The following is a 22,573-nucleotide window of genomic DNA, read 5'->3' as shown; positions in this document are numbered from 1 at the left end:
GGTTCTAGATACAGAAATCTCTTAGCTGTTGCCCTTTCAAAGAACCAATTTGTCTTACTCATGTTGGCTTCTCACCACGCACCCCAACTCAAACATTTTCAATTGCTTCCCCTCCAGCAGTCTTAGGTTTAACCCTATTTTCTAGTTCTTAGTTTATTCACTTCCAGGCTTCATCCCTCGTGCCCAACTGTGTCTTAGATGAATTCTAGGCAAAGAAGGAAGTGGTCTTTTATATTTAGTTTCCCTTTTCGCTCCTTCTGAGAGCCAGTCCAAGGAAAGATGGAAAAACTCTCTTGATGAGTGATACAGTGAAAGGTGGGACACATCCAACCCATGGCCTGAAACCTGTCAGGAAAGTGGGGGAGAAGCTCCAATTCCAAGAGAGGTAAACAATGTGGCAGAAAATCCTGGAGCTGTGTAATAGCCCGTCCTTGTTTTCTAATGTCTGGTCCCTTAGGGATATCTCGCAGCATGAAGGACCATGTCACAAAGCCAACAGCTATGGGCCAAGGCCGTGTGGCTCACATGATTGAATGGCAAGGCTGGGGCAAAGCTAACAGCCAGCAGCAGCAGCATACACAGGATACAGCACGCAAGGACGCTGATGCCTACTCAGACCTGAGCGATGGGGAAAAGGAGGCCCGGTTCCTTGCAGGTAGTGCTAACTATTTTGGCATGTGGATTGGATTGGTTGGGAGCTCCTGGGGCAGAATCCTTGAGATACTAAAGTGCAACAACATCAAGAATGCACTCAGGAGGGCCTGTGAGTGGCCCTTCAGCTTGCAGAAGGAGGTGAAAGAATGTGGTTGTAGTATTGCCAATGGAATACAAAGTGGAGGGGGTGAGGACCAACGGGGTGATGGGAGGGTTGCTGACACAGGACAAGAGTGTAACCAAGTGATGAGGTTAAATTGGGTAATGAGAAGTGGGAATTTTCACACATCCCTGCTTCCTCTCCCCATCTACTTTGGCCACAGGAGTGATGGAGCAATTTGCTATTTCCGAGGCAACTCTCATGGCCTGGTCCTCCATGGATGGTGAGGATGTGAGTGTTAATTCAAATCAGGAGAACACAGCAGGCAACTACTCTGAGAACTATCAGGAGCTAATGGAGAGCCAAGGTGAGCTCCAGTGCCTTTTGCTAATCTTGAAACACCCCTTTCCTGCTCTTGTCATGTTGTTGCCTTTCCCTCTGCTGTGTTTTATTCTGTAGCTTTAGTTTTTGGGACTGGGATCTAGCAGAAACATCACATGTTTGTGGAGCTGTCCAAGGAGTCTGATCTTAACAGGGAGGCTCCAAAGCCCAGTTCTTTTACCTTTTTTGGGGCACAACTGTGAAAAGCTACCAGATGTGGGTATAATCAAGTTCATCTGCCTACTACTGCCTTTTTTCTTCACCCTTCTCCCTTCTGAAGTGTTAATTTACCCTGTTTAGTACAGTGCCATGCACAGTTACCCAAGCTATCTATCTGAATGAGCCAGCCTGGCCTAGGGAGATTGTCTTAACTGTGTTGTTTCCCTTCTTTACTCGCAGAGCATATGGCCCAGACGCAGTATGACAGCTGGCCTCATTCCTACGTCTCGCAGGGCATGTATTGCTTAGGTTCATCTGATGCCTGGGAGACCAGTGACCAGTCCCTCATCGCTTCCCCAGCAACTGGCTCCTACTTAGGCCAGAATTTTGACGAGTCCCAGACAAACCTTCAGGAGAGCATTTTGATTCAGAGCAGCCTTCTTCAGCAGCAACAGCGGCAGGAGCAGAACTTCATCCAGAGCACGGGGCTGGTCCACGTGTGGCCCTTGCAGACTGCGCAGGGTGGAGGTGGGGCTGAGTCCAGCACATACATGGAGGACCACATTGAGGATGAAGGGAACCCACGGCTGGAGAAGGCTCCTCTCCTAAACAAGAAGACCTCCCCAGAGGAGGATGACGCAGTGTGCCGGGACCTGGAATCACTGTCTCCTCGTGAGGAGATGGAACATGCTGCGCTGAGCCGCAAAGTCTCAGATGTCACCTCCTCTGGGGTCCAGTCCTTTGATGAGGAAGAGGGAGAAACAAACAACTGATGCTTTCTTTGAAGCTCTCATCACTGTTGAACAAAGAGAGGAGTGGCAAGGAATCAAATGACAGGGATTCTTCTCTCCAGGTCCCCATACTTCCCAAGTAGACACACCTTCCATTCCGGACATTTAATTATTTTTTTAAACAAGAGGAAAATCTCAGAGTGATTGACACATGATGATCTCTTCTTCCCCTCCACCATGGACACATGTTTTTGATTTTCATTGCTCTGGGCAACACATGTGAGGTGCTTGGAGAGATCTGGATTGGTAAATAATTTCTAAATCTTTTTAATACAAAGTCTTGGCTGTGGATACAAACTCTTCTGGTACTGGGTATGTGGCTGATGAGACAGGCTTGATATAGGAGCAACTATGTGGCTAGAATACATCTTGTCGAGATGGATGTTGCTCTGTGGACATGGTCCCCTTTGATAGAAATATGAATATAAACTGCTTTAAGATTAAGATATGGCTTTACAAATACAGATTGCACTAGTATTGTTGTTGTGGCTTACACAAAGGATAAGGCTGTATTAATACAGACTGTACTGTGAGAAAAGATTCACTGTGTAACCAGATCCTCAATAACACCTTGATCTGAAATTGTAGGCTTGATGGATACAAACTGCACTCTGTGGGCACAGGGTGTGCTGCAGTACAGATGGTGTGGCTCTGTGGGCACAGCCTTGCTGTGGCATGGAAAAATGGATGCAGATACGATCCTAACCCTGCTCGCAGATGTTCATGCTTTGGTCTCTTTTTAATCTTTCATTTATTTGTTTCTGTCTTTGACATTTCTACCTTCCCAGGAGTTGGCAAGTGTGTCCTTTTGGCACTGGGCACTGAAAGCCAGTGGAAAGGACATTTTCAGCTATGGAAACAGTCATAAAAAGCTGATTCTTGCAGGGAGCTTGAGAACATGTCCATCTTGGTGCTGCTGCTGTATCCTTCTGTCTTTTCCCTTGCCAGCAGTTTGGGGCGACCCAGAGAATAGGCAGCAGATCCAGGAACAGCGTGTACAGCTATGAGATCACAGATACCGAGTTTACATTGGAGTTTTCAGTTTTTGCTTTTTAAACCTTTTTATATTGCTGAATAAGCATTCCTAACAAAGCAGTTAATAGTGGGAAAGGCCTGTACTCCAGTCATGTAAATGCTTCACCTTTCACATTTCTGCCACTCCTGCAGTGCCAAATATAGCTGGAGGAGATGGGGTGAGAGAGAGTTTTCTCCTCCTATTTCTTTCTTCTTCCCGCCTGTATTTTCTTCCTTTGTTTTCCTACCCCCATGCAATGTAAATAATGCTCAATACTTGGTCTGGTTGTTTTTCCCTGCCGTCTCTTTTTTAGGAGTGGAGAAAGCTTATTTCAGGAGTTTTCCCTATTTGTACAGGTTCTGTATTTATTTATTTATTTTGTTAAAAACCTATGGTTTATTGACTGGAGGGGAATTTGGTTTTGCAATTTCTTGCTGTGTTTCTATAAAGCTCCTTTCTTTCTGGGGGGGAAGGGGTTTTGAAAGGAAATTAAACAAACTATCTCCTCTGAAGCTCTCAACAGATAATAAATGGGAGTAGAAAAAAATTGTACAAGACTATCAGTTTTGCTGGAGGGCTGAACAAGAACCAGCAGAGATTACCCAAGTGCTGAGTTTTAATTGCAGTACCTCTTGCAAGGAAAGATCAGCAAAGCATGGGTTTGTATCATATGCTTGATCTGATAAGCTGGAGAAAGGTGTTTGCCTGGGCACTGCCATACTGTCCCAGTGGCAACTCTTTATCACTTACTCTGACTGCTGTCTATTCTATTTAATTCAGGATACATTCGTCTCTTCTTTGCCTCCTCTTCAGGCATGGTGTATTTTTTGGAGGACAGAAGAGTGGTAATTGCTTCTTTGAGGTTTAGAGCCAGTATATTTGCAGAAAAGAATGTCCAAGAATAAAATGTGACTGAAGTAATATCCTAAGTGTCAGAGTTCAACCAGCTCCTGTTGAGCAAAGCAGATTATGTCCAGGAGTTATGAAAAGTACAAATGAGACTCTCAGGTAGAACTTTACTCCACTCAGCTTTCTCCCACTTACACAGACTGCTGCATGAAGAGGTTCTCCTCTATGAACACCCAAGTCTTTCCAGCCAAGTCCACTAGAAGTGGATCTGTCTTCCCTCTCCATTGAACCTCTATAGGAAAGACCTCTGGGATATTTAAAGAAGGCTGGTAATTTGGAGTAGGTAAAAGATAAAAAACCTTGTGACCACCTGTTTTTTACCCAGTTGCTTGGAGTTGCTTACATGTCTTCAAGGAGGTAACTCTTTTCCTGATTGATGACCTTTTAATATCTCTTTAAAGATGTTTACATGTTCAGGTGCTAACCTCCCCTGGGCAGGAGGAGGGCTTGATCAAGGTGATCTTTACAGTTCTTGCAAGGACAGTGCTAGGTCATTTTCCTGAACTGGTTTGAACCTAGCCATTGAGCAGGGCCTAGGAAATCACACTAGCCAGAGCAGGAAGACAGGGCATGTGCCAGGAGAACCTCAGTAGATCACTAATGAGTAAATGTTGTTCTTTTCTCATTTCTTTTTTTAAAAGCTGTTAGCAAAACAGTCCTCTCGAGGACCAATGCTTAAGGTAACTTTCAGAGTAGCTTCAAATGATGCCTCTATGTTTACAGGACTGGGACAAGTTGGTCACCTTAGCCAGGGCATCTTTTTCTTTTAATGTGGACAAGTGCTACAGTTACTAAGATGTCTGGTCCATGTCTAAAAGATGTATATTATACCCATGCAAGATGGTGACAGGGAATTATTTACATGGGGAAAAGTGTGGAAAAAAATGACCTTATAGAAAAATTCTGTAGAGTTCAAGAGCAAAAGAAAACCTGTCTGTAAAGTTTTCTAACCTCTGTGGTATGGGATAGAGAATTACACTCTGCCATATAATTCCATAACCTGTAGATAGACTCTCAGTCTCTGTTGATTCTGACTGGTTTGAAGACTACTCTCTATATGAACTTTCAAGCTTGCTAAATTCTTTAAAACTTTTTCATAAAGGTTTTGACTTGCTGCGAATAACAAATTTTCAGCCTTTTTCTGAAAAAAAAAAAAAAAAAAAAGAAAAAGGGGGGAAAAAGAAAGAGGCTATTTTTCATGACCTCTCCAGAATCCAAAAGAGAAATGTATCTGCCTCCACAGTTGCCAGGGGCTTCACTGGAGAGAGCAGGTCTGCCCATCAATGCTTGTGACCTGAGTGAGCATTCTGAGCTTGAACTGGAAAGGCAGTCTAAATCTCTTTAAAATGAAAAATGGTTTGTATAACCTGACCTTTTCTTATGTAACAGGCCTGCTACTTTTGTGTATCCAGTATCAGAGAAAGGGACTTGGAACCCACAGTACATTTCCCAGAAAAGCCTTTATTATATAGCTACACCTATCCAAGCATATGGATGGCACAGGTGCTCTGTGAGAAAAAATTGGCCAGCAGTTCCTTCATCCTGGTGAGGAGGGATGAGTTAGAGACCAGCCAAATACTCAGAGCCCAAACTGAATATGTGAGGCTAAAAATAGGAAGGAAAGGTAAGGTCAGTATTGCTACAGTTACTAAGAAACTGAGCCCTGGTCTTCAATTACACAAACCCTTTTTTAGAGCAGCACTGCACTACATAAATATTTTGGATTTTCTTCAAGCAGTGGAAGTAGAAGATTCCTATCCTTCCCCCTAGACTTCGTCTTCAGATGGAACTTGTTGAAGTTATTGTGCTGAATATGAATGAAGGCTTAAACACAAGTGACCCTAATTGAGGAAAATCTCAAATAAAATTCTCTCTTGGTCCTTTTCCCTTGACTGCCTATATCTGATCGGTTAGACTATTTCATAAGGGTTTTCCTTATATAAATCCTAAGTTTCCTTAAATCTTAATTACCTCAGGTTCTGGGATGGAGAGGTCAATCTGCTTCTTTCAGTTTCTGTACTTCTACATGGTCTTCTGGGACACTGCTGAAAAGTCATCCACTTGCTTTTCCCCCTTAAACACTTGAACATCACCTTTCATGATAGGTTTGCAGCAGGGAACACTTTAACTGTACCTCTAAGCAGATTAGATGGTGAGCTGCTGTGAAGGATACAGCCCTCTGCCCTGACACTACTCCCTCTCCCACAGTCCATGTGCAGATGCTGATGCACAGCTGTCCCCACAGCAAGCCAATGCACATTTTACCCTCCTATAAAAGTGGGGAGAGAACAGATTTGAGCAGAGGGAGAGGGAGCACAGTGCTCAGCAGCTGGCCTGTATGTCAGGTTAGAGAAACTGGGAAGGTGTACTTGGAAAAGGCATCTTCATGATGAGTCTAAGCTGCTAAAAGGAGCTGTCATGCCTCCTTTCTATCACCACCAGGTGTATACTTTTATTGCCTAGGAAACACCAATGTGAACACTCATTTGGCTGCTTGGGAAGTGGCCCTATTTAAAACTAACTCACTCCCCTATCAAAAGGAGGGTTTCAGTGGGATCAACTCCTAGTATTGTTTCACTTGGTGAGGCAAGCATCATTGAGGGCAAGTGAAATATGCAGTTGGTCATGTTGAAGAATATTTCTTTGGTTGCAGATACAGCTGAAGTTGGATTAAGCTGATTGTGAAGCATTGTGAAGAAAAATAAACCCAGCTGGGGTACCAGGGAGGACATATTCCCTTCTTCCTTCCCTAGTGTTTCCTTAGAATTTCTAGTATGCTCTTACCTCATTTGGTCTTTGTTGTTTTGGTTGCTATTCCTTCTTCCTTCTCCTTTGAGATAAACCCTTGCAATTGGGCAGGAGGAGATAAGTAACTTGGTATATGCATGAAATTAATAAAATTAACATGTGCGAATCTCATATGCACTCTGTGGTTACATTCCATGGCAACTAAAGATACTGATGTCTTCTCCTGTAATTGCAAGAGGAAGTAAAGCACAGCTGTGAGGTGAGGTTTATTCCTATCTTTAAGCCAGTTTCAATCTAGTGTGGGATTCAGAATCACACTTCACACCTAGGGAAAGTCTGTGCATGATGTACTGTGTACAAAAACAACTGAAAGTATTAGTTGTGGGCCTAGAGAAGAAACTGTTCACTTCATTTGACATAGGTATGAGGTTTGGTGATGAGGCGAGGTAGTGGTCAACAGTACAGGTTTGTGGACAACTATATGTGCTCTGTGCAAGAAGAGCAAGAAGTCTAGCCAGAAAGGGAAAGATACAGAGAGAAAGGCTTGGGAAAAACATCAAGAAAATCTTGAAGTCTTATGTTTACACGACACAGGTAAGAAGCTTCACGGCAAACTCCAGACGGAATGGTCTCAGGTAGAGAACTGCTACAAATGCTGTAGCTCCAGGACTAGTGCATCTTATGGTGCACTAGTCCAATGGTGCACTAGAGCTTATGGCTCTTTAGTCCAAGCCACATTTTCTGTGAGACAGGGTGATATGAAGGAGACCTCCCTGAATTTGGGCTCCTAATGCCTTCTTTTTCATCATCTTTGAAAAAACAGTTCACATTCTGCTTAATTCTTCAGGGGAATCATAAAAGAAATACACTAACAACTTAGTAATTGTCCAAATGAAGTTATTGTGGGTTCTGTGCTCACTGGAAACACTAAATATCTAAATTTAGCTCAGCTGCCTTAACTATTGTATTGGTAATTACCTAGAAAGAGAAGTAGACTAAAATAAATCCACCTCTAGGTGTTGGGAAGAGAAATGTTGGCATGGTCTAAACTCTTCCTTATAATTTCTCCCAGATGAAATTGCCCATGTTCCTGATCAGACAACTCTAAACAATCTGGCATTTCACTTAAACTGAAAATTTGATTTTTTTCAAAAGAAAAAGGAAAAGAAGGGGAATTTAAAAAAAGCCATTCTAACACAGAGATTATCAGCAGCTGGTGGTCTTATATCTAGAAAAATGGAAGCAATGGTTTCATCTCTCATTCTCCTCCTCTCTAGCAATCTGGCAAGGAAAGATTAACATGCTATGGCTCAGGGAAACAAAAAATAAACAGGGAAAATAAGAGTAAAGCAGTGCCTGTTAGAACTAAAGGTATGTACGTGTAGCACGGCTTACAGTCAGTCTCAAACACAAATGGCAAGCTGTGAAGTCAACATTAGGTGCCTCTCTTGTATCCTAGATTTTCCCAGGCCAAATAGCAGTGACCCTGCACAAGAGCAAAAGAGAACAGCTGGGTGTCTGTGCAAGATGAAGGTCTCTCTTTCTCTCAGCATCTGCCAGGAGTCTGGGCAGGACTGCTGGGCACACTGTGCTCTCTCAGCTTCATGAACTGACTGTGGTAGGCATGAAGACAAATGGTTATTATGTTAACAAACAGACATAGAAGACCTGAGGTTAGAACAAGAGGGTCTATTTACATCCTTACTCTGACATTTTTCCCCAGCATGAGCAGGACAAAGTGTTATTTTTTTCCTGGAAATCAGGAGGTCATTGATTGTCAGAGTTGGTCTGCACAAAAGAAAATATGTAATATATTTTTCCGCTGCAGAGGCACAGTGTTGGAAGAAGAAAAAATTGGTCAGACCAGGATGTAGTTCTGTGGAATGAATGCTACTGAGGATCTTCCTTATCTCATTTGTCTGGGGGCATTTTAAATGCCTTCTGAAAGCTAGTCTTGTTTTTGCTTTCCCCTAAGGGATCAAATGTCCATGCTAGTAAGACCAAAAAACTTCTAAAAAGGCTTTTCTCCGTAGTCGAGACAAGGTTGTGCACCAAGTTTTACTTCTAATAAGATAAAGTCCAGACTCACTGGCCTTCTGGATTCATTTTCATTTGGCATGGAAATCCACTCATGAGTTGGAGGTCAAAGGGTTACAAACCTTCTTCCAGAGCTCTGCCAAGGTCCCACGAATCTAGTACAGGTGGACTTCCCTTCTTTTCTGATGCTGCATGTGAGCATTGTAACAAGCCAAAAGCTCTTTTTGCAGATACATATTCTTGTTTGGCTTCAATTTTTCTTCTCTGATTTGTGGATGTTTTGCATGATTGGAGGTTTCTGGGAGTCCCTACATTACAAACTTGGGACTTATGAGTAATTTCACAGCAAACAGCATTTCTCTTGTTTCAGCTTTTTTCAGATATGGGGGGGTACAGATTGAGGACTGGGAGGCACAAGGGGGGTGGATGGGAGCCTGAGGGGTGGCATGTGGAATGGATTCCTGAAGCATGTTTAAAAATAACTAAAGGCTTGGGTCTGCAACTGTTGTATTCTCAGTATCTGAAAGTGCTTTACCATAAGTGTAAGGGAAAATCAAGGTTGCCACAAAAAAAATTCTATAGAGCTTCCCCCAAGCCTGTACACATTTTCTGTAGGGGGAAGTTGCGTGGTGATTATATATGTTCTTTTAAGCGAGTATTTATAGAGGTGCATTTGATGTTTGGGGGGAAAGTACTGAATGAAAGTAAAACAAAGAAGGAAAGGGACCCACTGTTGAAAGCTTTCATTCTTACTGTGTCCCACACTAGCTCTTAATAATTAAAATGAGTCTGATTTGCCTTTGGTCTTCCAGCTCCAAAACATGTTTGCCTGAAATTTTTGTTGGATATACTTTGCATGTTTTGATAATGTGACTTATGAGATAACAAAGTTAGATATAAATACATACATCTTCAACCACATACATACATGTACACACACTACATATAGACTTAGGGAACTATATGGCACTATACACCTCCATGCCTGTATGTGGCAACAACACTAAGGGAGGGGAGGTAGCTCAAAATAGCATGTACAGTCCTTTATGGAATTGTTATTAAACAGAATGTGGTCTTGCTGTCCTGGCTGTTGGAAGTGTTTTATTTCTGTGGGACTGTTTCCAGGGATATTGCGTCTGAGGATGGTGAATCCTAGGAAGAGGGGGTGGGCCTCAATGAGATAGTCTGATGGAAGAGATTTAAAAGGATCCATGGTGGCCTCGGGAAGCATCCCAGAGTAGAAAATAAATGGTACACTATTTCTCATTAAGAAGATAAGAACACCTCATACTTGACTACAGACAGCTGAAATCTCATGTGTGCCTCTGTCATGACGTAACACAAATCCCAGGCTAGTGTGACAGATTTGATGACAGATAGCCTTACACTGACAGGATCCTCTAGTTTAGCACAGAGTGAGTTTCCCTGTTACACTGAAGCAGCATTTTCCTGGTGATACACGACTTATGTCTTGCCCCAGTATTAGTGACATGCAGACACACTTGGTACAGAGTTGGACAGAAGTTTCACAACATTAGGTTAGGACAGGACAGAACAGGGCATAGAAGAGTTGGATGCAAGGTTGTAAAAGGCACTCACCCTGGGTAGCAAGACTGGGTTCACAGTTCAGTTTTAAATTGCTGCTTTTAAGCCTCCTGTCCTCGTATCAGGCTGGTGAATTGGCTGACCAGAGGGAAAGAAGAAGCTCTGCACTTCCAACACTGTTGTATCCTCTGCTTCTGATATAAGACATTAGGCCAGATCCAGTAGTGCTTTGTTTACTGTATGAGAATTTTAAGTTCTAGACATAAAAGATACTTATTTCCTTGTGAAGATACTTGCAGTTTTCCAGTGGTTCTTCCAGGGGCTAAGCAGTCACTTTCCCTACTTAAGGTATAGTATATTTCACAATCAGGGCTATTTACCAGGTCTTTGCTTTTTGCAAAGTTTTTCTATTTGAAGTTAATCTGCTTCCAGTTTACCTCCCTTTGCTCTGAATAGATTCCCACCTGCCTCTTGGTATGTACGGCTGCCTAATTATGTTCATATAATTAACTGTCACTTACAAAAGACATATATATTTAACTCCTTTGGGTTTTTAGGCATTTTTGCCAGTCCTGTAAGTTCCCTAGTACTCGATTCTGTTGTGCTGTTTGGTTTTGTTTTCTTTTTTTCCCAAGTGGCCTCTAAATTACCACTATTTTTAAAAACATCCATGTATGTATAAGACTTCAGTCACTGGACAAATAACGTCTCTGAGCCTGTAAGTCTTACTTCTGCATAGGAAAAATGTATCTTTTTCTTAATTTTACACTGTGCTACAAAGATGCTGTCCAGCTGATGAGTGCTTCATCTAACAGTGCTCTTTTACCATCACACTAGTCTAGATTTATCCCTCAGTTAAGTACATCTCTGGATTTAGCTTCTTAGTCTCAACATGAACCTCATTTTGTGGTACCTGCTCCAGTCTCTGACCTCCACTTTCTACTTGTCTGCTTAGACTAGGTGGCAAATCTACCATGTGTTCCTCTTATGTTACTGTCTTACGAGCTCTCATATGTCATTTCCTTTTTTAATTCACTAATGAAAAGAGTAGATAAGGGCATAAGACCATCCTTGATGCTCACCCCACTGACACTGCACTTTGCCAGCCTCAAGGGTATTTTCTATACAGTCCCTGACAGTTTGTATCTTCTCTGCCAGAGAATCTGCAAATTTGATTTAAGCATAGGATTTTGTGACATGTTTGGTCATTATCCAGCCATCCCACAGCTCCTATTTCTTTTCACAGCCCATTTATTTAAGTGCATTATAGAAGTCTGAGGGAGAGAAAAAAGGGCAGATGTATTCTTCATTCGCCTTCCACTAGTATACTTTGCACTTGTTTCTATGTGGAAAAACTGGAAAGCTTCTAACTTGAGTTTGTGTGACGTCATTTCTGGGTACATATTTTTAGGTCATGTATTTTTACTTCAAACTAAGTATCTATTCAGTAAACACCCAGATACAGGCAGCTTTTAGATTGTTGTTCATATAAAGGAGGCAATTCGCATCTTCATTTCTCTACATTCTGTTTCCTTTATAAATTTGCTGCTGGATTTTTCCTCAGTATATGTTGTCCTCCATGTCAGGTGCTGTCCTTCAAGATGGCTGGGTATGGTTCAGTAGCTAGTTTTACTAGAGAAAACAAGATGTTTGCACAAGCCACACACCAAAACAGCTGGGATATGAGCAAATGCTCATCTGAAAGGCCAGTGCTTGAAGTAGTAATAGGTTTGGCAGAGCTTGGCTTTTTCTAGCTAGCACATTAACCCCAGCAATGACTGCAGTAGTGTCTTGAGTACTGTGAGGCTGCATCTGGGTTTACTGACTTCTAGCAAGCTGATGGAGAGGGAGATGTGGCCCAGAGCACAGACAGCCCAACTGCAGATCTATCTAAAAGTGCACACCCATGATTTGAAAAAGGTGTCTGTGAGTCCTGTACACAGGGCTGTCTGTCGAGTGTTGGGTCAGAAGGATGGGGGGCACACAAGGACTGTCTGAGGTTTATGGTCAGGCCCATTTTAAGCTTGCCTCCCACAAATAAAGCCTTAAAAATGTTTGCATCACATGGCTTAAGATAAAAAATAAAATCTTTGTATTTGAGAATACTAATGCTTGGCCATGGCTTTTGTGCATAAATATTGGTCTCCAGTGTTGATTAAATTATTAGGAGAGCTATGCCCAGATACTTGATTATGTGGCCATGAACAACCTAGTGATTGTTGTGACAGTATTTTAAATAATGTGGTTTTAGTTAACCCTTCCTGAGGTTGGACCAATTTTGCTCATCTGGTTATTGCCCTGCCTGGTGCTTTGGCCACAAAACACACACTTCTATACAGCGCTTGCATAACTGGGAGAGGAAACGGAATGATTTTCTATAAACTTTTGATTCTGCCTGTCTCCCTATTCCTGCTTGTACTGATTGTCTTTGTCTATAGAGTTATCAAACTAAAACTTTTTTACTCTGAAATAATTTGCCAAACAGGAAATTTACATTGTTCAGGAATAAAAATAGGGAGACAGGCAGAATGTGTGAAACACCATGGGTTTTCTCCTGCATCTGAATCATGACCAAGTCTTTGAGCCTTGTCAAACTACCCAGAGCCCTATCTGTTGTCTTGTCAATCTGCTGTCCTCCTTATTTTTTCTTCATACTGATGAGTTTAAAAAGAAGACTTCTGCTTTCACATTTAAATGCCATGTAAACAGAAGAGTTAACTTTTTGCTAGATTAAAATTCAATAGGATTTGCCTTGAACAAGAATCAGTAAACTGGCAATTAGTTTACATTTATCTTGAAGATAACAGATAAAAGGATGGTTTTTAGGTTGGTTTGTTTTTGTTGATTATTGTGGCAGTCTTTTCCCCCAAATTTCTGCTCTGATAGAGATTTTTCACTATTGTGCTTCTCAGAGTATATACTTATACATTGGATACCAACTGTAGTTCAGCAAGTTCTTGGAGCTGAAAATGCTGAATAAGATCAGCTCTATTTTAGTGCTTTGAATGGTAGTGGCAAACCTAAAGTAAAATTAATCTCTCCCCAAAACAATGATACTAAGAAACTGTATGTGCTATTTAGGAGAAAAACAAGCTTCTTCTAAAAGCCTCAGAGCTTCTTGTCCTTCAAGGCTTGTGCTTGGATTTTTGGGGGCAGATCTGAGATTTGACTTTCTAGCTGAAAAGGAAGGTCTCAGTGCTGCTACCAATTCTGGAGATATTTTGTTAGGGGAAAAAAATATTTTGGGAAGAGGTAGCCAAATCTGTCTGACTCGGATAGGATGAGAGATGCAGATTTTAGAGTGACAGATCACTCTAACTTCGTTTGCCAGACAAAGGTTCCAAGTTTAAACTTTGAGGGGGTGTACTGGGGTTGCTTTACAGATAACCTGACAAAGGTTTAGTGTCAGTTTACTGCATTTTTCACACCTTCTAAAGTACTTGGCATCAGCTCAGTGAAGATTTTATTGGCAACATGGAAGTGGAAATGTCAGCCACTGCAACCTATCTTTGCATTGTGTTTTTTGTCTCCTCCTGTCTCCCTGTAAGCATTCATGTGTGCATATTTTTTTCCCAGATGAGAAAATGGTGCAGATGAATGCTACTTCTGGCCAAAGGGTGGGGGCATATGTTGAAGAGATCTTGAGTAATGCCTCTAAAGAGCATCAGTAATAAAACCCACCAATCTACTTCCCCACAGAGAGTGGTCCAGATCCCAATGGTAACTCTGGGTCAGCTGAAGGCAATAGGGACAGAGAGATATGTGTGTTCTCTTGCATCCTTGGGTGACAAACCTCAAGGAACTTTCCAGGTTAGCTTATGTCTTACTCTGAGCTACCGAAGTCTCTCCATTTTTGTTCCAGCTTCGTTTCACCAGCTCGCAATCTGTCATGACTCACACAATCTCTGACTTTGATTTAGACTCCATCTGCTTTCTCAGCCAGTCAGATCCCAGTTCTTCTTTAACACACCCTAAGAGAAGAGTGGGACTGGAACAGTGCATGGATCAGATTCGGGAGAGAGAAGGGGGAGGTGTAGTGACTTCAGACTCAAAGTTTCTCCTTGTCTCATCTTTCTCAGAGTAAGTGTTGGGCTAAACTGCAAAATTTAAGTCTGTACTTACTCATAATAAGGTTGGGGCTGTCTTGGAGAAATTTGTCCTTCCTGAAGATGTGTGGACCCTCTGATCAGATTTGGTCTCAGAGTCTTGCCAATCACTGCATATGTATAGGTTTCTGAAAGGAATGTCCTTCCTCCCCTGCTTATTTAAAGGACTGTCACAGTTCCCTGGGAAAAAATAGCAAGTTTTTGCCAGTCAGGGGAAGGTGACACAAAGGTAGCAGGGAGGCTGTGTGCTTATGTCTGTCAGCCTGAAATATTCCACAACCCTTTTTTTGGAGGCAAGCAGCTGGTGTGCACGAGACTTGCCCTCAGATGACCACTGGTTTCTCACAAGGAGAGAATGACCCCTGGAGGAGGGAAGATCACTGAGGCAGAGAAAGGCTGTCCCCATTTAGCTTAGAGAGAGGGATCATGTGTCAAAGACAATACAGAGCTGATAGGCTCCGAATTCTAGACAGCAAAAAATAAATATCTCTCTCTTCAAGAGACTATCTGGAGAGATTTCCCGGTACATTAAGCTTGCCACAGACTCTCCCACCCGTGATCATAATCAGGGAGGTACTGGTGCAAGGTCAATACATGGAAATAAAGCCAGGATTGAACTTTCCTAGGAAGACTGGGTTAGAAGTATTGATATTTTTTACTTGTTCCTGAGACATCTTATGAGAAAAACCCACCTGTTAAGGTGAAACCTGTCACTCTAAGTTAGGTAATGATCTACTAATTATCAGGAAAGGGGATGTGGCCCAGCATCCAGGAGAATACCCCCAAGAACATACTCTCTGGGTCTGGATTTCTTCTCTGTTACTGATAAAGGGAAATACATCCAATGAGCTGCTTGGGATGGCATGTAAGTGCCATGACACACCAAAAATATGGTAGATATACAGAATGTTAGAGGAAAGGTGCAGAATACACAGAATTTGATTTTGACTGTTTACTGAGAAAACCTTAAAAGGACAGTGAGTTAAATGAAGCAGCATCTTCTCTTTGGATGCTGAGGTTTTGCATGCATGACACAAACTGAAAAGACATCTTTTTGTAAGATAAGGTCAAGTTCTTCTCCAGATTTAGAACTGAAATAGAGAGGGATGCTGCAGACAAGGGTTAAAATCTCTGCTGTTAGTCACAACGGAGACAAGCTGGCAAAAGTGAGAGCTGGAATTCTCAGATCTGAGGTATGCATAAATATGTGGAAAGTAGGCAGGGTAGAATCACCATGAAAGAGAGCAGGAGTTTTCAGAGAAACCTTTTTCCAGAGTGTAGAAAACGTGGCTTCCCTCTGCTGTATTTCTTGGCAGCCTGCTAACACTTCAGAATTTATTTTTTTAATTCCTGTATTTTAAGACTGCGACTTTGTAAAAATTGTGAACAGTGATTCAGAGAGACACACACGGGAATTTGAAATATAGGTGCATCCATGCTGTTTTACTCCCCTTCCTCCAACAATGAGGATGCCCCCCTTAAGATTTTCCCATTCTATTTCATTTTCTCATTATTATTCAGCTGATGGGAAATAAAAGAGGCTTTCCTCCCCTCCAGTCCTTTTCTTAGAACTCTGGCTGAATTAAAGACATGAGACATACAAAAAATGTTTTCCTCCTATCTGTTTTTAGGGCACAGCTCAGCTAAAGCACAGAGGAGAAGCTCCTAACTGCACCCCCATCCAGGAAAATCCCAGAGTAAAAATTAAGAGGAAAAATGTTCTACATGGGAATGTTTGGGAGGGATGCAAGACAAGAAGTAATGAAAAGGAGCTGCAGCAACATGGACAGGATTGCAGTCAGAAGCAGCTTCTAGGCTGGAGATCTGGCTGTGTTTACACTGGTGCATGCAGGCCAGGTATGACTGGAAGGGTAAAACCAATAAAGAATGAGAACAACTGCTCTTCCTCCACTTTCCACATGGCAGCTTGATGCAGCATCCTGACTGTGTCCAGCAGTATTCACATCCTGTTACGATCCCTTCTGCCATGTTATGTAGACATGGCAGAAGCCTAAACTCAATGAGTCCTTAGCCACCTTGCAGTCCACATCTGACTCCTGTACACACCCGTATAGCCCAACAGCCTTCGTGCAGAAAGTAGCAGAAGAAGGGTCAGTCCCGTGCCCCTTCTCCCAGCTGAATCAATCCTCTGTGGGTATTGCAAAGAGCATCCAAAAAGCTTCTCTTTGAGGAGCAAACGCAAGAAGACAGGCTCAACTGAAGACTGGTAGACTACATCAGCTATAGGGGAACATCCTCATCCTCATCTTCATCCTCATCCAGCTCAGTGGAACGTAGGCTTATGTCCTTGAGGATGTCTGAGATGTTATCAGCAGCCGGGCCGGCCAGCTCCATCTCTTCCAACTCGGTATCTGTGGCAGAAGTGGAGCACGGGACTTCCCCCTCTTCATTCAACTGTGAGGGCTGGGGCGAGTGTGAGCAAGGAGGCAGCGGGCTGTCTGTGCCCAAGTCTGCTGTTTGCTGTTCTGCTGGCATGCAGCTGTCCTGTTGGCTCCACACCTGAGTGGCCCTCCTGACCTTCTCACTGCCGACCGAGGTCCTGTTGGTATCACGGAAACTGGCAAGGGGCGGGCGGAGGCGAACCCCAGAGCGTGTGGAGCCCTCTATTGCCTTTTGAAGCTATGAGAAGATGAAAAGTTCAGGAAAAAAAAAAAAAAAGGGTCAGAAACAGAGTGATAGCTCTACCTTTAGGGCCTGTGGAGAGCATATTTTACACTGGTGCTGTAATTTTTCGTTCCGTGTTAAATAACAAGTTGCACACTACTTTTGGAGACATTAATAGACCAGAAGCCCTATGCCTGTGAAAAGGGGTGAGCCATTTAATATCCCCATAAAAAACACCTGCTGCCTTTTCTGAAATACAGTCATCCATTCCTCTACGTGGCTTCCCAAGGATTGACTCAGAATTCAGCTCTGGATTGAAAATGTAAAGATCACAGTTATATATATTCCTCGCTGGATCCTCCAGCACATGCAAGTTATTGCAATGATCCACAGGAGTTTTGCAGTGGATTAGAAGGAGGTGAAAAGTTCTGTACTTACCTCTTCCAATGCCAACACTCCTCTCAACTTCCCCATACTGGTTACATAGGCAAGACTGAGGCCCAGTAATGAGAACAATGTATGTGTCTATGAGCAAAACCACAAAAGACCATTTCAGGGATTTTGAAAACTGGTAACATGATACTTGGTGCTAGCACAGGGACTTGAGATTTAGAAATGGGAATCACAAAGGCACACAGGTCTTCAGGCATCCCAGGGAGAAACTACCTCTTTCCTTCCCCTTTTGTAGCCAGGAGCTACTACCTTTTCAGCTTTCTGCTGTGCAGACATAGCTGGGAATGTGTTTATGGCAGAGAGAGGGGTCTCAAGGTCACTCCCATCCTCCATCTGGGAAACGGATATTCACACACCACACCCTCTGTGCCTGGGGGCTTGTGCAAATCCTGCTTCATTATGGTGGTGGAAACTAAACTATCACAAGGTAATATGAAATGTCAGAACCTGCTAAGGTTATTTATTACAGTACTTCCCCTAACACTAGATCTCTTTTTTTCCTGTTCCAAAATGTTTTCTGTCAAAACTTAAGCTTGTTGCTGCTTATCTGGTGCAGTGGGAACACTGAAAAAGTTATTCCTTTTCTCTTACAAATCCTTCATAAAAAGACAGATATCACACTGTTATCAGTCTTCTTTTCTTCAACCTAAATATACCCCACTATTTTACTGTTCTTCCTAGATCAAGCTTTCTAAAACTTTAAGTATTCTCAGTGGTCATCTGTGGGGTATTTCCATCCTCCAAGTTCTTTGAGCTGAGCTCTAGCTGAAGTCTACCTATGGCCTTACATAGAGTCATTCTTTCACAGTGTTTACTTTTTTTTTTTTTTTTTTTTTTTTTGACATTGCATGAGATCTTGAATGTCACGTTCAAGTGAAAACTAGGGAAAATCTCATTTCTCAAGAACAAGACATTTTACTGTAATGTATAAGACTGGTTACATATAAATTGATAATGATAAGCTGTTACAATCTTACCTTTGTCAGTAGTCCCATATTTAGCTCTAACTAACCTCGGTGAGTTTGATTATTTATTCCTTCACTTTTTGTGCACCCAAGTTAATGTCTATTATTTCAGAGTTTGTCCTTTGGTTTTTTTTACGAGAGTTTCCCTGTTGATAGTCTTCAGGTATAATTTCTTCTGACTCCTGTATTCTCACAGATAAATGCTAGTGGTAGATTACTTCAGCCAGCCATTTAAAAAATACCAGACTCATTTTAAGTATATGCTAACCTGTTCTTATTTTGCTCAAGGCTGAGATCTTACCCCTTTGAAAACAGTATTCAATTAATCTTGTGCAAGACGTATGCTGACAGTTCATGTTAAATGAATATTTATAAAAACATGTAGTGTACACTCTTGCTTCAGTAGACTGCTTTACTGCTTTCCCTTTCCATCCAGTGGAAGCTCAGTTCTCTTTTAATACTGATGTACAGTGACTGCTTTTATCCCCAGTCATCCTGTGCTGTATGTAAATACACATAGAAGTTGTATAATCCAGCTTCCTCTTTCCTTGTGCTTCAGGTCCATGAAGATCCTATGCTATCGGGTGGTGTCAAGCAACTCTTCTCATGCACTGAGGAAGACTCTCTGCCCTGACAGAAACGCCCATAGAAATTCAGGAATATTTATTACAGTGCTGCCCACTGACAAAGCAGAATGTAAACCTCAGTGTAATGCCCCCTGAGAATGCATACAATGTTTCTGTTAATGCTGGAAAATCCTATGTGGTGTCCAAAAGCTGTTTTAATGAATGCACTCAAACTTTTTATCATGGAGCCTTTCATTTTTTCAGGAGACTGGACATGCATGCAGAAGGTTATAGGAGCAAATCAACTTCTGCAGTTGGATGTGGAAGTAACTGGTGATAGTAGTTGTAGGTGAAGACAAGGAGAAGAAGTCATAGACAAGACTTGCAATGATACATAGGGTGTAGAAAACCTGGGTAACCCTAAGAGAGACACTTGCACCCACCTGGTGCAAGGAAGTTCTTTCAACCAGTTGGAAAGGGCAAGGGTCTATGCGGCAGCTGTCAAAGCACACGTTCTTATTCAGCTCTTCCTGCTCCCAAGCATCTATCTGACACAGGAAAGAAGAGGAATCACAGTAAACAGTAATGTTGCTGTCTCGTGTACCCACACTATTCCCATTGCCCTCTTGATGCTTCTTCCTATGTAGATAATTTTGTCTTGCTCATTATATCACACCTCTCAGGTTTCCCATCCTTTCCCTGCCAGATGTCAAGTTCCTAAGGAAACAGAGCAATTCCATTATCTCAGATGTTTTCTGAGAAGGTGAGGCTTTGCTCCTTCATGCTTAAAAAGGCAGTGAACATCTTAGCCTTCCTTTCTGAGTGCACCTTCCCCTTGTCATTGTAAGATAAGAATTCCTCTGTGTAAAAATACAAAGCGTAGACCCATGGAAAGATTGAGGTGAGAGGGGACCTGTTGTTTTCTCCGGTCTCAAACCCTGCTCACAGCAGTGCTGACTTCAAAACTAGATTATGTTACTCAGAGCCTTACTCAGTACATCTAGCAGAACAATTTCATCTCTTACTGTTTGAGACTTGCCCACTGTGCGATTCTAAGAGGAAAATGTCTTTAGATATGGCTTTATGTGGCAATCAGCGAGGTTGTCGGAGTTCAGGAAGAATAGCAAATGATAGGAAATGGATAAAAGAAGCACTAGATTAACCTTACTCCTTTTCTGCACCTAGTCTTACCTCTTCTGGCCTCATTGTGTCGACTTCTGCTGGCTCCTGTAAGAGAAAAGAGTGTTCAGGACAGACAAAGAACCCACAGTTTTACAGAGCACAGAAGGAAAAAATTTGCACAGCCTCCTCACCTCGTGTGGTCCCCTTTTAGCTGCAAATAGTATGTTACTGAGTAATTAGATTTTATTTATACTCATGAGGTTTAATTCTGTACTTGCAGTGCTTTCATTACAAAAGAGAGTGGTCTATGAAATGCTGATGGAGCAATTCAGGTGCCTAAATATGGTAATCTGCCTTAGATGCACTCAGATACCCTACATGTAGCCCAACCACTGCCCTAGAGCCAAAAGGTCTCTCACATGCTCTCTATGATACCCACCAGCCCTATGCAGATAAGCCAGACACATAAGGGAAGTTTAATGGCACAAAGCAAAAGCATTTTTTCATTTTTATCTGACCAAAACTGTTTTCCAAATGAAATAGAACTGCATTTTATTCAAGATTAGACAAAATAGCATTAAGTTATTCACTGACAAAAAGATGCCCACACTCAGTCATGATGGTAAGCTTGACACCTGAGCCCAAATGGCTCTTCAGGAAGATGCACACTCCTTTACAGAAATCATGCCCTTTTTACTCAGAGAGATTCCCCCACTGAGTGGTCAGAGTTCAGGACCATAACTGTGTGCATGCTTTGGCCAAGTGCTGAGTGGCTCTGAGTAGTAAATTCTATCTGCATTGCATTCTCTTACCTCTTCAGGGTATCACAAGGCTCTCTGTATCCCTTACCTGTGTGGCATTCTCTGTTTCAAGTGGACGGCTGTAATGGCACAAGAGCTGCTGGATCAGTTTCCTCAAACTCCTGAAATTGCCTGAAGTATGATAACAAACACATGGATAAGAGAAAAGACCAAGTGAGAGACAAAAATACAAAGAGCCATGCCCATCTCCTTCCCCAAGGCAGGCTGGGACAGTCAAGATGGTATATGACAGGTACATGCCAGTCACAATCTAGCATTCAATTTGTAAGATGGTGACTGGGACATGCTAGAATAAATATTACAGTGCAGTATCTTTTCCTCAAGGAGAAGAAACAAACTATTACAAAACCACCTTGCAGATAATATTCAGAGATCAGCATCCCTGAAGAAAAAAACCAAACCACACCAAAAACAGAACCAGAAGCAAGGCTACTAACAGAGCAAACAGTCTGATACATGGGGTGATAAGAGGTTTCTGCAGTCCACAGAGTAGGGGCTGGAGGATGAGAATGGGAAGGGGAGGTGAGAATTTGGAAATTGCTTCAAAACATACCAACAACCTGAATATGACAAAGAGGTAAAGAGTCCATAATTGTAATAATTACAAAGGGGTAAAGAGTCCATAGGTTATGCCAGCAGTGTAATGGTGAAGATAGAAAAGACCACAGAATTATTCACCCAGGCAGAGAGAGAAATCAGGAATTAGCAGGGAGGAGGAGACAGGATTGGTGCTGATGTGAACATGGCTGTGGAGATAGGTGAGGCAGAAACAGTGATAGCTGTGAGCCAAGCTAGAAATTATGGCAGGAAAAGCGTTGTGAAGTCACCTGTGCTTCACTACCTCTTGTCACTCTTGGATCATTCAGTACTAGCTTGACATAAAACGTCTCACACTGTCCTTGTTTTGGTGTGATGATTCTTCTGATTTGGTAAGGAAGGTGAGTGGCTGTCCCACCACTATACTGTCCTGGAAGTTTAAAGTGAATTTTCATGTTCCCTAGAGGTTTAGCCATACATGAGCAGAAATAGCACTTGCTATGTACTATATTACATGCTAACCTTTGAGTGACTACAAATACATGACAGAGCACTGTTTTCTGTATTCATTCTCAAGGTTGGGCTTCACCTCTGCATATTTCAAGGCACACAAAGGGGAAAAAAGGCCAAAATTCTGCATCAAATACATGATATAGGATTCAGAAGTGAGCTATGAATACAGTCTTGGAAGCAAAGCTGATACAGGTTAGGGTGGCACACAAAGAACACAATACATCAGTGCTTGTCCATCCTATTAGTGTAACTGAAACAAGGAGGAATGTGTCCAAGGGAGGAGCTGTTCAGTTTTGCAGATTCCTGAGCTGTAGTCTAGGCTGCTCAAAACCCAAGTACAGCTGTCTAGCTCTCAAGCTGCTTTTCCCAGAAAAATTAGTGCATGGAGTGAAGGAGGCAAGACATGGGACCCTTTCATGCAGACTCTCCAGAGAATGTCAGAAGAGATGCTATTGCAAAGGATGGAGTAGTGCCAACAGAGAGAAAGCAGCTTGAGAGGTGCTGTTGTTGAGGTGGATTAGCAAAG

At 42.3% G+C, this 22,573-nt stretch overlaps 2 protein-coding genes across 8 annotated transcripts in view; one reads left to right on the top strand and one right to left on the bottom strand.

Annotated features, from left to right (window-relative positions):
* FAM131B (family with sequence similarity 131 member B) overlaps positions 1–9,874 on the top strand; it is a 48,819-nt gene extending 38,945 nt beyond the window's left edge. For all 3 annotated transcript variants that reach the window (XM_071763084.1, XM_071763073.1, XM_071763092.1), the window contains 3 exons: positions 458–655; positions 978–1,121; positions 1,535–9,874. In XM_071763084.1, coding sequence (XP_071619185.1) covers positions 458–655; positions 978–1,121; positions 1,535–2,067 — 875 coding nt within the window. In that variant the 3' untranslated portion in view covers positions 2,068–9,874. The remainder of the gene's footprint in view (positions 1–457; positions 656–977; positions 1,122–1,534) is intronic.
* Positions 9,875–15,382: 5,508 nt separating this feature from the next.
* Positions 15,383–22,573, bottom strand: part of CLCN1 (chloride voltage-gated channel 1) — a 63,363-nt gene continuing 56,172 nt past the window's right edge. For 4 of the 5 annotated variants that reach the window (XM_071762924.1, XM_071762907.1, XM_071762916.1 and 1 more), the window contains exons 19-23: positions 21,026–21,108; positions 20,246–20,281; positions 19,498–19,602; positions 17,509–17,595; positions 15,383–17,085 (exon numbers count right to left, since the gene is read on the bottom strand). In XM_071762924.1, the coding sequence (XP_071619025.1) occupies positions 16,687–17,085; positions 17,509–17,595; positions 19,498–19,602; positions 20,246–20,281; positions 21,026–21,108 (710 nt within the window). In that variant the 3' untranslated portion in view covers positions 15,383–16,686. Of the gene's footprint in view, positions 17,086–17,508; positions 17,596–19,497; positions 19,603–20,245; positions 20,282–21,025; positions 21,109–22,573 lie in introns of those variants that run through there. The other variant, XR_011729641.1, reaches the window with a different exon arrangement.

The sequence above is a fragment of the Heliangelus exortis genome, chromosome 1, assembly GCF_036169615.1.
Source record: "Heliangelus exortis chromosome 1, bHelExo1.hap1, whole genome shotgun sequence".
In the NCBI taxonomy this organism is placed as follows: Eukaryota; Metazoa; Chordata; class Aves; order Apodiformes; family Trochilidae; genus Heliangelus; species Heliangelus exortis.
This window is presented reverse-complemented; position numbering and strand designations above follow the sequence as displayed.